The sequence below is a fragment of the Amphiprion ocellaris genome, chromosome 10 (genome assembly GCF_022539595.1).
Source record: "Amphiprion ocellaris isolate individual 3 ecotype Okinawa chromosome 10, ASM2253959v1, whole genome shotgun sequence".
In the NCBI taxonomy this organism is placed as follows: domain Eukaryota; kingdom Metazoa; phylum Chordata; class Actinopteri; family Pomacentridae; genus Amphiprion; species Amphiprion ocellaris.
The window spans coordinates 24,428,688-24,442,221 of record NC_072775.1 but is presented as its reverse complement, the minus strand read 5'-3'; the positions used below and the strand labels follow the sequence as shown (position 1 = coordinate 24,442,221).

The window sequence follows — 13,534 nt, the reverse complement described above, 5'->3', positions numbered from 1 at the left end:
TAGAAAGCACTATAAATAAATCAGACTTGACACATCTTTCAGTGTTTGATCCAAGAAGTGAAAATGGAGAGGAAAATGCTCTATAAACTGTCATTCTGCTATAGGACAGTAATGCTTCCAAATACATGTGTTCATATTGTGTATAAGTCAATCTGAGAAAGAAGCTTTGCTAGCAGGACATTATTGATCAAAAAAGCATGACCCACAGCTTATATATCCATCCATCCATTATCTATACACCGCTTAATCCTCATTAGGGTCGTGGTAGGCTGCGGTCTATCCCAGCTGACTTGGGGCGAAGGCAGGGGACACCCTAGACAGGTCACCAGTGTATCACAGGTCTACATATAGAGACAAACAATCACTCTCACATTCACACGTACGGACAATTTAGAATCACCAGTTACCCTCAGCATGGTTTTGGACTGTAAGAGGAAGCCGGAGTACCCAGAGAAAACTCACACATGCACTGGAAGAACATCCAAACTCTATGCAGAAAGGTCGGGACGCGAATCGGGGATCTTCTAGCTACAAGGCAAAAGTGCTAACCACCAAGCCACTGTGCAGCCCCAGCCTGTACAGAAACAATTAAAATAAACATTAACATATTTATGATGAATGACAGTTTCAATCAAACTAATTCCTTTACTTATAGAAACCCCAAAATAAATATAATTTGAGAGTCTCAGAAAAAGATAGATAGAAAATTATGTGTATTACAGCAATGTCCTGTGTGTACATTCAGAGACAGTGGACGTTGCCAGCATCTCAAACCAAAACAAACAGGCACACTGGCTACACTTGAAGAGCCAGTAAAAAAAAATAGAATCTAGCCACAGCCATTAGCCCACGCAAGCATTGGAAAATACATTCAATGACCATAGCAATTTGTTGTCTACTCAAGTAACGCTATCTTCACTTCACCTGTCTCTCCTTCTCTCCGCACAACTCTGTTCAGCATTCTGTGTGTCTCTTTCTATGGTCTGTCAGACCAGAGCCATCCTGTGGTTGGAACAGGTCCACTTATGGACGAGTCTGACTGGACCTGTGTATGGAAACACCTCTTACTTTCAATTAAGTAGAAATACTGCTGCAGGACTGCAGAGAATACTGTGCTTCCATGGCCCATTTCAGACCATATACTAAAATAAAATAACTTTAACTGTTGACAGCACAGTGGCTTGGTGGTTAGCACTTTAGCTACACAGCTAGAAGATCCCCAGTTCACATCCCGGCCTTCCTGGAATCTTTCTGCATGGAGTTTGCATGTTCTCAGTGTGCATGTGTGGGTTCTCCAGCTTCCTCCCACAATCCAAAAACATACTGAGGTTAATTGGTGATTCTAAATTGTCCGTAGGTGTGAAAGTGAGTCTGATTGTTTGTCTCTATGTGTTGCCCTGTGATAGACTGGTGACCTGTCCAGGGTGTCCCCTGCCTTCACCCTAAGTCAGCTGGGATAGACTCCAGCCCCCCGCAACCCTAATGAGGATTAAGCGATGTATTGATAATGGATGGATGGAACTTTAATCGTGACTGTTCCTCTGTGCACAAAGTTACTTGACACAAAGAACTTGACAAGACCACACAAAACCCCACCACTTAAACACACTTGGGATAGTACTACTCTAGAAAATGGTAAATTTGGCAGAAATATATTTGTAAAATTCAATTTCCACTCTGTCTCTCCAAGGACCCATGCAGGAGACTGTCTTTGACTTCTGGAGGATGGTCTGGCAGGAGAATACGGCAGCTATCGTCATGGTGACCAACCTGGTGGAAGTGGGCAGGGTACGTATTAATTACACGTTCACCGGAACTGCAGATCTTAAATATGATTACCTTGCACCCAGTCGACTGACAGGCTGATTGCATCTCAAGGTAAACACAGCCATCTCTTTTTTTTTCTTTTTCTTTTTTAATTGTATTTGAGCATCAGTGCCCAGATGTGTCTGTGTATGTGTATGCTGACTTAGTGAGGCATGGGACTCACGTGCTGCCAGCTCGTTTCCCATCTATCTTATCAGTGAGAAGTGAGAAGCACCTGATTGATGGCCTTCATTACCAGAGAGGCATCCAGGCGACTGACTACTGTTTCATCTGAGTGGCTCTATAACAGGACATTAGACTTCTGAAGCCGCCAGCTCCTAGCAAGCTCCTCCGAGCAGAAACATCTCTTAATGTTGTTCTCATTGGACAAAAGGGGACTGTTATTGAGTGGTGAGGACAGTTCATAATGTTCAAACTAATGGTAGAGCCCTGACTTTCTTTTTTTGCTCACTACAGCATGTGGCCTGAAAAAAATCCAGAGCTCTGCTTCAGTCCTAATTTGTTCCACTTAACTCGCACTGTAGTTCCCCCTGGTTAGGTTATAATCAAGAGAAAATGAAGGTCTTAACGTACAGTGTAATGCTTTGACTGCCAGGGGATTTTCTCAAAGAATTTTAAACACATTCACACTGAAAGCCCCTTTAACACAGACACACCTTGATTTCGCTGATGTGCATTTTTGGTGGGACTTAAATGTAGCAGAGCTGATAATGATTCATGGGCCCATCTCTAGGTACCTCATTAGGCCTTTCCTCTACAGTAGCTGAGCCCAGCCCACCCCGCCCAACACCTTCTCCACACCTGCTTAGCTGCTGTGCTGTTCTCGGTGGGCCCCGGCCCCCAAACCGTCTGTTATATGATCCTCGTCCATTGGCGGGCGGTAGGCACAGTTGGTCACAGTGATGGTGGCTCCATAGAGGGCCCCATAAAATCACTTCACCATATCACAGCGGGCCATCTGCTCGGCACAGTCACTGATGAACTCTGGGAAATCCTGGCACACACACAGACAAGCACACACAGCCTCTGTCCCACTGGTTACCCTCACAGGGGCGGCGCTCAGCACACTTTGATGTGCGAGAGATTTGGTTTTGGAAGTTAGAGCGCTGATGTGTGTGATGAGGTGATGCGCTGACTGCTTCTTTTCCATATACTCTATCCATATGAGGGAATGAGTTCATGAGCTGCGTACACACACAGTCACATGCTCATAAGTGTGTCCACACAAAAGAACATCTGTGTCTACACTGGCACATGTTAGCCCAAAGGCTAATTCCCCCCCAAAACCAGGCATCTGATTTAGAGTGATCTAATAAGTTAATGGCTTTTGCCTAATTCAATCTGGCCTGAAGCGGACGGTGGATTTGTGATTGTCATCAGGGATTAGTCATCAGGGGTGTCAGAGAGAGGGACCTCAAAGTCCCCCTCTGTCTGTGTCATTCCACAAACCAAAATCTCATTTCATTTGTAATCAGTGCATAGATGCCAGAAATGAAAATTGAATCTACTTGTGGCTGATGTCGCATTTATCCCTCATCAGAAATGATCATTCTCTGATATACCTCCGTGAACTCAATCTCTATTACCAGGCTTACTCCCCCAGTATCAACAGTTTAATTGAACAGGGGGAGGGGTAATTTTGCACTCTTATGATACCTAATACAAGTAATATTTCCAGTGGGGTGTCTTAGATTTCTGTTGGGAAATCTGTTTTAAACAGCTGAGGGTTTATTATTTCATGTCGTTATTGGATTGTCATTATATGTCCCTCATTTAATTGTAGCATGCTATTTTTTTATGTTTTGTCCTATTTCTCTGCACTGCTATTCAAATTTTTAAGGTGGACAAATCTTACACTCCTTTGGTGCCTTTTCTGTTCTGTTCCAGGCTTTTGCACAGTCCACCTTTAGACTCATTTTCACATTACTGATGTGAGAATGAAAAAGCAATAATGTGCGAATGAAATCTCCATTGATACATAAGATTCCCATTTACAGCATATCCTTGACCAGGGGCCCAAACTAATATGAAGCAAATCTCATTTCGATTTGAAAGAAACACTTCAGAAACTGAAATATCGGGTGGCAAATAGGAGGTAATGTTATGTGACAATTATCTTTATTAGGAAAAAAATGACAGCCTAGAAATCTACAGAATTCAAATATGAGTGTCCTCTGTGAAATACAGCATTGTGACTGTCAATTCTTTGTAGTTAGTAGACAGAATTTGAGGATGTCATATAAAACATTTGCTTTTGTCACTCTCAGGTGAAGTGTTGTAAGTACTGGCCCGATGACACCGAGATCTACAGAGACATCAAGGTGACGCTTATCGAGACGGAGCTGCTATCAGAGTATGTCATCAGGACCTTTGCAGTAGAGAAGGTATACTTTGCAACACTTTCTGAACTTTTTTTTTCCCTGTTATTCTGAGAGAATTGAAAAGACATTCATGCCTTTTCAGTTTTAGCTTTCCATGCTGTTACATAACTGAAACTTTGTTTGTACTAGACCTCAACCTTTGGTCATTGAACACTTCAAAAATTATGGTTGCCTTGGTCATAAGCATGTTTTGAGTGGTTACTCCTTTAGAGAAAAATATATTTTAAATTTTCTATGCTACTCTTACTCATTTGAGAAGGCTTTAAATTGACTGTCTGGAACACCTCAAGGCTATAGTATTAAAATTTTGCTGCCAAATGTATCGTTAAGTTGCTTTAAAACAAGATAATTTTCTTATATTTCTAAAGTTTGCTGCAGATTTTTTGATTTTGTTTCCAACTTTTCTACAATAAGCCCCAACCCTAACCCTAACCCTAACGCTTGTATTTTAATGCCTCTATTTTTACAATTTGAAGAAGATTTGTATCTAGACGGTTCAATGCATGTAGCCCTACTGCACCACAGATCACACTATGGAATGGGCTGACAGCAAAACATAGTTTCTACCAATCATACCAAATCAAATCAAAATATACTTCATTAATCCCCAAGGAAATTGAGGTATCAAGCAGCGCATTATGCTACAGATATACAATAAAGGCATGGTGAGGTATAAAAACAATATGAAATATAATGTAAAGATAAGACAGTCTGCTAAATAAGTACAAGTCCACCATCCCTACTGGGACGAGTTGAAGAGCCAGATGGCCCTGGGGACAAAAGACCTCTTGAGTCTGTCTGTGGAGCATTTCAGCGACAGTAACCTGCCACTGAACATGCTCCTCTGTCCATCCAAAGTACTGTATTGGGGACGATTGAGGTTATCTATGATGCACAGCAGCTTGTTCAGAGAACATTGTTCAGCTACCGTGACCACAGAGTCCAGCTCCCTCCCCACAACTTTGCTAGCTTTGTTGTCCAGCTTGTCAGGTCTGTTCCTGTCCCTAGCTTTCACATTCCCACCCCAGCACAACACAACGTAGAAGAGTACACTGGAGACAATAGACTGGCAGATCAGGTTGAGTAGTTCACTGCAGACGTTGAAGGACCTCAGCCTGCGTAGTAGGTACAGCCAGCTCTGGCCCGTCTTGTCTAGCACATTCGTGTTCGGAGACCAGTCCAGTTTGTCATCCAGGTGTACACCAAGGTACCTGTGAGTGTGAACCATCTCTACATCCAAACCCTCGATGGTGACTGGGAGTGGCGATGGTGCCAATCTCCAGAAGTCTACCTCCATCTTCTTGATTTTGGACATATTCAGGTGGAGGTGGTTCAGCCTGCACCAACGAATGAAGTCCTCAATTAGTTCCCCTGTACTCCTCTTCTTCCTGGTCACTTTCTGTACAACTGAGGTGGTTCAGATTTTCTTCAAAGCAACTTATGCCCCCTGAATATTATGAGATATGATCATAGACTGTTTATAAAGATAAATTACCCCAACATCACCCATAGGTTTTCTGAACACTGGTTTTGTGACAGTTCCAGCATCTCTCCATTTGGATGAGCTAATCAGAAAATGAGCAAAGAGGTGGAGCAGGAGGGGAGCTGAGGTGGGAAATGCAAGTGTTTGTGGGCTACTGATGATTCTGTAACTGTACTGACCTGTCACTAAAAGCAGCTAAGTCCTTAACTGTGTATAATTTTACAGATTTTTTTTGCAATTTAAGTGAAAGAGTTATGTAAAAAAAAAATCACCCCCATACAGTTACTCTGAACAGATAAAAAGCTGTAAAGACCAAAACATGTTTTTGAACCCGGCTGTAAACGTGTTTATTTCTGCTGTAAAGCTGAACATTTTAATATGCAGGACTACAGGGATTAACTCACCTTTGAAGCCTCAAGTGGATATTAGAAGAACTGTAGATTTGACACTTCTGAATTGGCTTTTTTCAGCCCTACACATTGCTGGTTGATATGAAATAATAAAAATTCACGTCATAAAAAGTACTTTAGAGAGGACACAAACAGAAATAGACCATGTAATCAAGAGTAATCTAATACTTTTCACAGTAACGTATGACCCCCAACAGTGTGTCCAAATGCTTTGTATCTGTTCGTTTTCTCTTTAAAGTCCTTCTCTGGTCATTAATTAAATCCCTACAAAGTCATTACTGTGTATCAAAGTTACATATGTAGGAGGTTTTTTTTCTTTTCCTTTCTTTTCTTTTTAACCATCAAACAAGCCCTTCATGGCTAACAATGATATAGATGTAACTTCTTCTAGAGTGTTCAGATCTATGAAGTCCCCATCTGTTGCTACAGGTGAAGCACTCCAACTCACCTAAGCTCCGCTCAAACACTCTAAAACTAATCCGTACTAGCAAGTTGTAATATTGGATTAATTCAGCCATACACGTTCAAACTACTACCCTCCATACAGTGATTTGTTACAAACCAAATCTGGACTCCATCCAGAGAATAAACTTATATTCCATCTAGATAAAACTGCAGAAACTGCTTTTTATGTGATATCTACAGTGCCTGGATAATAGATATAGCATACTATATAATCATTTGTCCTTGGAAGGGCATAGACATGGCAGAAAGTGCTACAGTGGACAAAAAAATAAGGCTACACTGGCCTTGAAACTTTGCTCAGCCCTCCTTCTATAGTCCATAAAGTGTATGTTTGTATTTAATTCAACTCTGTATTTTCTTTAGTGGGACCTTTCACACTGCCCTACACTTCTCATCTCTTCTCCACTGTTTTCTGCTGTGCTTTGTGTGTTTAACATGATGACTCCTTTTTTTTTTTTTTTTTTTTTTTCAGAGAGGGGCTCATGAGATCCGTGAGATTCGACAGTTTCACTTCACGGGCTGGCCAGACCACGGTGTGCCCTATCACGCCACAGGCCTGCTGGGGTTTATTAGGAGAGTCAAGTCCAAGACCCTGACCAGTGCTGGGCCAATGGTGGTTCACTGCAGGTTTGTTTGCTCTGGAACCAAGCACTCTGATTCATACTTGTGTTTCTACTCTGTCTAAGCAGTCAGTATTTACTTGTTTATGTTCATTTGAGTCTTATCCGTGATTTTATACAGTCTGTAGATTTCTGCCATTTTACACTTCCTTCCATTATGTATCAGAAAGAAATACTTTTTTTCCCCACCCCACTACATTAATCTACATTTAGCTAAACCATAAACATTTATAGCAGTTAAATGCAGCATACACATCGATGTAGCAGATGTAACAGTCCAAAAACATCATATCAAATAGTAAAACATTGACAATGGGCATTTTTCTGCTAAATAAGTGCTTTAACTTGTGATACTTAAAGTTTTACTACAAATACTTAATATTTGTACTTTTACTCAATTTTAAAAATAAGACTTTTACTTGTTGCGGAGTATGTTCACATTGTGGTATTAGTACACAAAACTACTACTTCCGCCCCTTAAATGTATTTAAAATGTGACTTCAATTATTTTAGATGTCTTATGTCTCTGAATAGGAGCAGTGTCTGTTTTGCTATTCAATTTCAATTCAGTTCAGTTTTATTTACACTACGGTTCAAAAGTTTGGGGTCACCCAGACAATTTCATGTTTTCCATGAAAACTCACACTTTCATTCATGTGCTAACATAATTGCACAAGGGTTTTCTAATCATCAATGAGCCTTTCAACACCATTAGCTAACACAATGTAGCATTAGAACACAGGAGTGATGGTTGCTGGAAATGTTCCTCTGTACCTCTATGTAGATATTCCATTAAAAATAAGCTGTTTCCAGCTAGAATAGTCATTTACCACATTAACAATGTCTTTTCTGTATTTCTGATTCATTTAATATTATCCTCATTGAAAAACAGTGTTTTTCTTTCAAAAGAAAAGACATTTCTAAATGACCCCAAACTTTTGAACGCTAGCGTATATAGCGCCAATTACAATTCAGATGGTGTCAAGATGCTTTACAGAACCGAAATGGCCTGAGTCTATGAGACTTCTGATGTGTGTGTTCGTCTGCAGTGCTGGGGCCGGTCGGACGGGCTGTTTCATCGTCATTGACATCATGCTGGACATGGCTGAGAGAGAGGGCGTGGTAGACATTTACAACTGCGTGAGGGAGCTGCGCTCACGGAGGGTCAACATGGTCCAGACTGAGGTATCACAAATCTGCTCCCATATCAGCCTCAGCAGAGCTGGACCTGTCCACAGAGACTTAGCAATGAAATATGTTAGAGTGGTAATGCTGCTTGACAAGCTGTAGCTATCAAATGTGGATTAAGTAGTATCAAATCATTATTACAATAAGCCCCACTTCTCTGCTGCTCCAAAAGAAATGCTCAGAAGGAACAGCTGAAACAAAAACATGTATTATTTTTGGGACAAGAAATCATTGACTGTCATTTATTAGTCATTAATTCTGCAGCTGAAGTGGTGCAGGGGAGGTTGTTAACCATTTTGCCAGGGATTGATGATGCCATTATCTTTTGAAATTTTTGCTGTCCTTCACTTTCAAGTACCAGTTCAAGTGTCACATTTTTCAGAGGGGAAAGTATTTCATTATGTAACTAAATAATCTAAATATTAATTAACCTTTATTTAATTGCTGTAAAGAGCTCCACTTGTTATAAATACTGCTTTAAATACTATGTAAATGGTGTTTCTATGAACAGCAGACATATCTATATGACTAGAGGAGTGTGGATTTTATTGTACATTGTATTGTAGCCATCAATCATAATACCTTTTACATTTGTAATGATCTTTTTTTCACAAAAGACATTTATTGAAGTGCACACCCTGACTATTTCCCAGGGTGCTAAGCACAAGTGCTTGGCAATACATGCTGTAATAAAAGGGTTTAGAGGCTTGTAACTGAGAGGATTTAGTTCCTCTCGATAGCTGAAAACATCTCTGGCTCGTCTTGCAGCTTTATGCCAGTGTGGACAACCGAAGGACTTTGCGCTTTCCTGAACACCGGCCATCTGGAGGTGTCCATAGTCTCGTTGAATGCATCATTTCACCGTAATTCCCTTTAAATCACAAGCGTCATTGGACTTAATGGGCAAATGTTTCATCGCTGACGTCCAAATTGGGATTTGAGCAACTAGAGACCAAATGTTGTTCACCCTGAGTCATTCTCCTCAAGTTCAGTGACCTTCAAAGTGTGTGTATGTGTGTATTTTCCCTCGCAGGTGTTCGGGCTGGTTGGCACAGCTCCTTTGCCTGCAGCCAGACACCAACTCTCCAGCATGGTTTAATCTGTCAGTGGAAATGAAAGGCCTTGTTGCTGTTTATAGTTTATGAGCTCAGATAAGATCCAACGTGTGGGTTCTAGTTAGAGAAGCGCATCACCGCTGACATACTGACCCAGCCCAGGAGAGTCCAGCTCGCGAGTCAACAGTTCATATCCAGCACTAGACTTAACAAATGGCAACACATGTTTCTCTTTCAATCTGTAAATCAGTGACCCCTGAGCATGTGTGCGGATTTTGGTCTGAAGTGACAAGGAAGTGTCAGCTGAAAATGTCACTTCAAAAAACATTTGCATCAAGCTTCAAGCTGTGTCACTGTGTCCGCTGCTTGACTGACTGATGCGAGGAGGAGGAAATGTGTTGCGATTTCATATAGCCATCAAGAAACAGTGGGGGTTGTTTTTGTTGTTAAGACATCCACCTTGCTCAGGCTTTGATTATGAAAATACTGAAGACAAAACCTGGCTAAGGTCAGCAAGGTTTGATAGGATCATTAAAAATGAAAAAGTAATTTAAACAAAAAAAAACCTCTCTGCCAGGCTTCTAAGCATTTTAAGGTTTTGAAATGTCATGGAGTTTTGTAAGAAAATTAAATCAGCTTTGTATGCAAAAAATGCAAAAAAAATATGTAATGTAACCTTTGAGCATAGACAATGACAAATATTAGTTATAGAAACTGCCTTGGGGTAAAGAATAATCACGGGAAGGTCACGGAAAGGCCATTGAATTCTTCTGGCAAAATGCTGAGGAACTCTGGCTGCCCATGCATTTCTCCTCCTCCTGCTGCTGCTGCTGCTCAGAATAAAAAATCACTCATATTGCTGTTTTCAGTAAATACTGTTGTACTGTAAGTCGTGATAGATGCGCAATGAGGATGCTGTTTTTTTCAGGAGCAGTATGTCTTCATCCATGATGCCATTTTGGAGGCATGTCTTTGTGGCGACACCACCATCCCTGCCGGTCAGCTCCGCTCTGTCTACTACGACATGAACCGCCTGGACCCGCAGACCAATTCCAGCCCCATAAAAGAGGAGTTTAGGGTGAGGCGTTGTTTATCACGTTAAAAAGATATGCAAACAGTGTACGCGGATCCCTAATAAAGCATTATCTCAAGTACAGGACATGTTCTAAACAACCGTAAACATGTTGTCTCTTGATGAATGGTGCAGCCCCCCCTCTGGGCCAATCAGTAGCAAACATATCACCTTGCATTAATCTGTAATAGTAGTACCCCCTTCCTGGACCAATCACTGTTATATGAGATGCATCGTCCCCCTAAGTTTCATCACAGTCACATCAGGGGAGTCAGAGCTATCGCTAATGTAACTGATTAAAGAATTGCAATGTTAATTACCATACTGGGAGATAATTGGCACACTCAAGACCCAAGTGCCTACCTTCCTGCGTCAGTAAGACAGCATGTAATTCTGCTTCAACCTGACAGACTCTGAATATGGTGACTCCCACGCTGAGGGTGGAAGACTGCAGCATTGCACTGCTGCCTAGGAACCACGAGAAGAACCGGTGCATGGACGTCCTGCCTCCTGACCGCTGCCTTCCCTTTCTAATCACCATCGATGGGGAGAGCTCCAATTACATCAATGCCGCCCTCATGGATGTAAGAGTCAAACATTTCAGAACATAACACTTTTTACTTGCATTCCAGTTCAGAGGTATAGAGATTCGTGCTAACTGTAGTAAACTGACACTGAGTCACAAGGAAACTGCAGCTTCCTCTTTCTGTTAATTGTTTTTTTTTTCCTGTCAAATACTAATCACTGATATAATCACTGATACCAAATGCATAATACCAGTAACATTATGGCCTACTGAGGCTACAACAAGAGGTGGCATTGCTGCTTCAAACTGTTATACAAGGACATTGCTAATATTTAAAATATCCATTCACAGCTACTTGTGCACAAACAGAAAGAGATAAGCAAGAAAATTAATTTAAAGTACGTTCAGGGATATAAGAGATTTCTAAAGATTTCTATTTTTGTTATTGTTGTCAGCACTCAGACATGAACCACATGTCAACATGGCATTGAATGTGTTGAAGGAGACTTGTTCTGTCAAGCTTAAGACTTGGACTTCCCTCAAAATATTTAAACACACTCCTCTGTATTGTCACATCTAATTATCTGTGGTTCAGATACGCCAAAAGGACACAACTCTGTAAACAACAAAATGCAATGTCTAGGAATTTTCAAGTGTTAAATTTATTCAGGATGAACCTAACAAATAACACCTTGACGAGGCATGTGGCCACTGATGGACTGTTTGGCTCTTGCCACGATTTGGCAGGTGACCTTTAAGGTACAAGCTTGTTTTAGTCCCCACTTGACTTCATTTGGGAGTCAGAAACCATATGAATAGTGAATTACCTAAATATAGCCTCCTGAGACATGGCATCACCATTACAAAACAACGCTCAATGGGTGATGGGTCACAGAATGGAGGTTGTTTTAGAATTTTTTTAAACTTTATTCTTGCAAAATTGACAGGATTACGAATAGTATAATGTGCACACGGTATATGTACCATCACAGTTCTTCTTTTGTTTCTCTCTCTTCCCTCCATCCTCCAGAGTTATAAACAGCCCTCTGCATTCATAGTAACCCAGCACCCGTTGCCAAATACAGTGAAGGACTTCTGGAGATTGGTGCTGGACTACCACTGCACGTCAATAGTAATGCTCAACGATGTCGACCCAGCCCAGGTAAACCCAAACTGATATGTGCGCTCTAACACACAATATTATCCTCAAAGGATGCTGCAAGAAGTTCACTCCCAAACACATGACACACAGAGCAGCTTGTTTCATCAAAAGTCAGTTTCTAATAAAGCTGCAAGAAAGGACAGTGTGGGAACTGGATTTACAGACAGATTGCTTTTTGTTTTGTTTTCTTATTGTACCAATCCGGGGGAAAAACCTAGGAGTGTATCTGTCTTAGAAACTCTCTCTATGTATGTGTATGTATACAGAATATGTTTGAAATGAGGTCTTGCCATGAAAGTAGACGGAGAGACAGGCCTATGGAAGAGACTCTCCAGATTTCTCAGCCCGAGGCTCTGTCATAACACCCAGGGATCAAAGCCTGAAGCCGGGCTGCTCTCCCCATCCAAATCCCTTTTCCCTAGGTGGCTGGCTGGATAGAAAAGGCCTTTCATTCAATATTCTCACTGTAGCCAGCCCATCAGCCAGCCAAGAAATCAGCACAGGTGGAAAGGGAAGAGAGCGGGAGGGGTGCAGATGGAGGAGAGGGAGGTGGAGGTTTACTATCTTTTCCATCAACATCTTTGTTTTTTGCATCTGTTGAATTTGTCAAGTTTTGACGAGCTCTCAAAGGAAGCTAGAAAGTAGTGCTTAAGCTGCCACACAGACTGCATATGTGTTTGTGTTTTTGTGTGCTACAGAAAAAAAAGTGCATTTGTGTGTCCATCTGTATTCGGGTATTCAGGCCTGCTATTTGCATTCTTCTGAGGTAGCATCTTTATTTTCCCCTGTTTGTTCATGCCTGTGCGATTGTGCATGTAGACATGTGTGTCAGTGTAGACTCTGCCCATCTGTGTGTAGAGCAGTGAGGCCTGCACTGAGATCCACAGGTGCATGTTCTTATCTGGGCTTTCACTCCTGAGGACCTGAATTAGGGAAGACTCTGCAGCTCTTACGAAGCTGTCCATGGAGTTCATGTCACTGTGGCCAGAGAAGCCAGTAGCACTATCCATAACTGCCTTTCAGTACTTTAAAAAAAATAAAATAAAAATTTCTTGGTTGATTAAACAGCCTAAAAAACTCATCTACACTACCGTTCAAAAGTTTAGGGTCACTTAGAAATGTCCTTATTTTAGAAAGAAAAGCATTTTTTTTCAGTGAAGATAACATTATATGTATCAGAAATACAGACTAGACATTGTTAATGTGCTAAATGACTATTCTAGCTGGAAACAGTTGATTTTTAATGGAATATCTCCATAGGGGTACAGAGGAACATTTCCAGCAACCATCACTCCTGTGTTCTAATGCTACATTGTGTTAGCTAATGGTGTTGAAAGGCTAATTG

General features: G+C 41.2%; 1 protein-coding gene across 9 annotated transcripts in view; it reads left to right on the top strand.

The window, feature by feature from the left end:
* The window catches only part of LOC111576970 (protein tyrosine phosphatase receptor type M), a 178,745-nt gene that overhangs the window by 154,097 nt on the left and 11,114 nt on the right, over positions 1-13,534 (top strand). For 8 of the 9 annotated variants that reach the window (XM_055014637.1, XM_055014636.1, XM_035954125.2 and 5 more), the window contains 7 exons: positions 1,691-1,788; positions 4,095-4,211; positions 7,039-7,193; positions 8,236-8,371; positions 10,358-10,507; positions 10,912-11,085; positions 12,058-12,189. In XM_055014637.1, coding sequence (XP_054870612.1) covers positions 1,691-1,788; positions 4,095-4,211; positions 7,039-7,193; positions 8,236-8,371; positions 10,358-10,507; positions 10,912-11,085; positions 12,058-12,189 — 962 coding nt within the window. The remainder of the gene's footprint in view (positions 1-1,690; positions 1,789-4,094; positions 4,212-7,038; positions 7,194-8,235; positions 8,372-10,357; positions 10,508-10,911; positions 11,086-12,057; positions 12,190-13,534) is intronic. The other variant, XM_055014635.1, reaches the window with a different exon arrangement.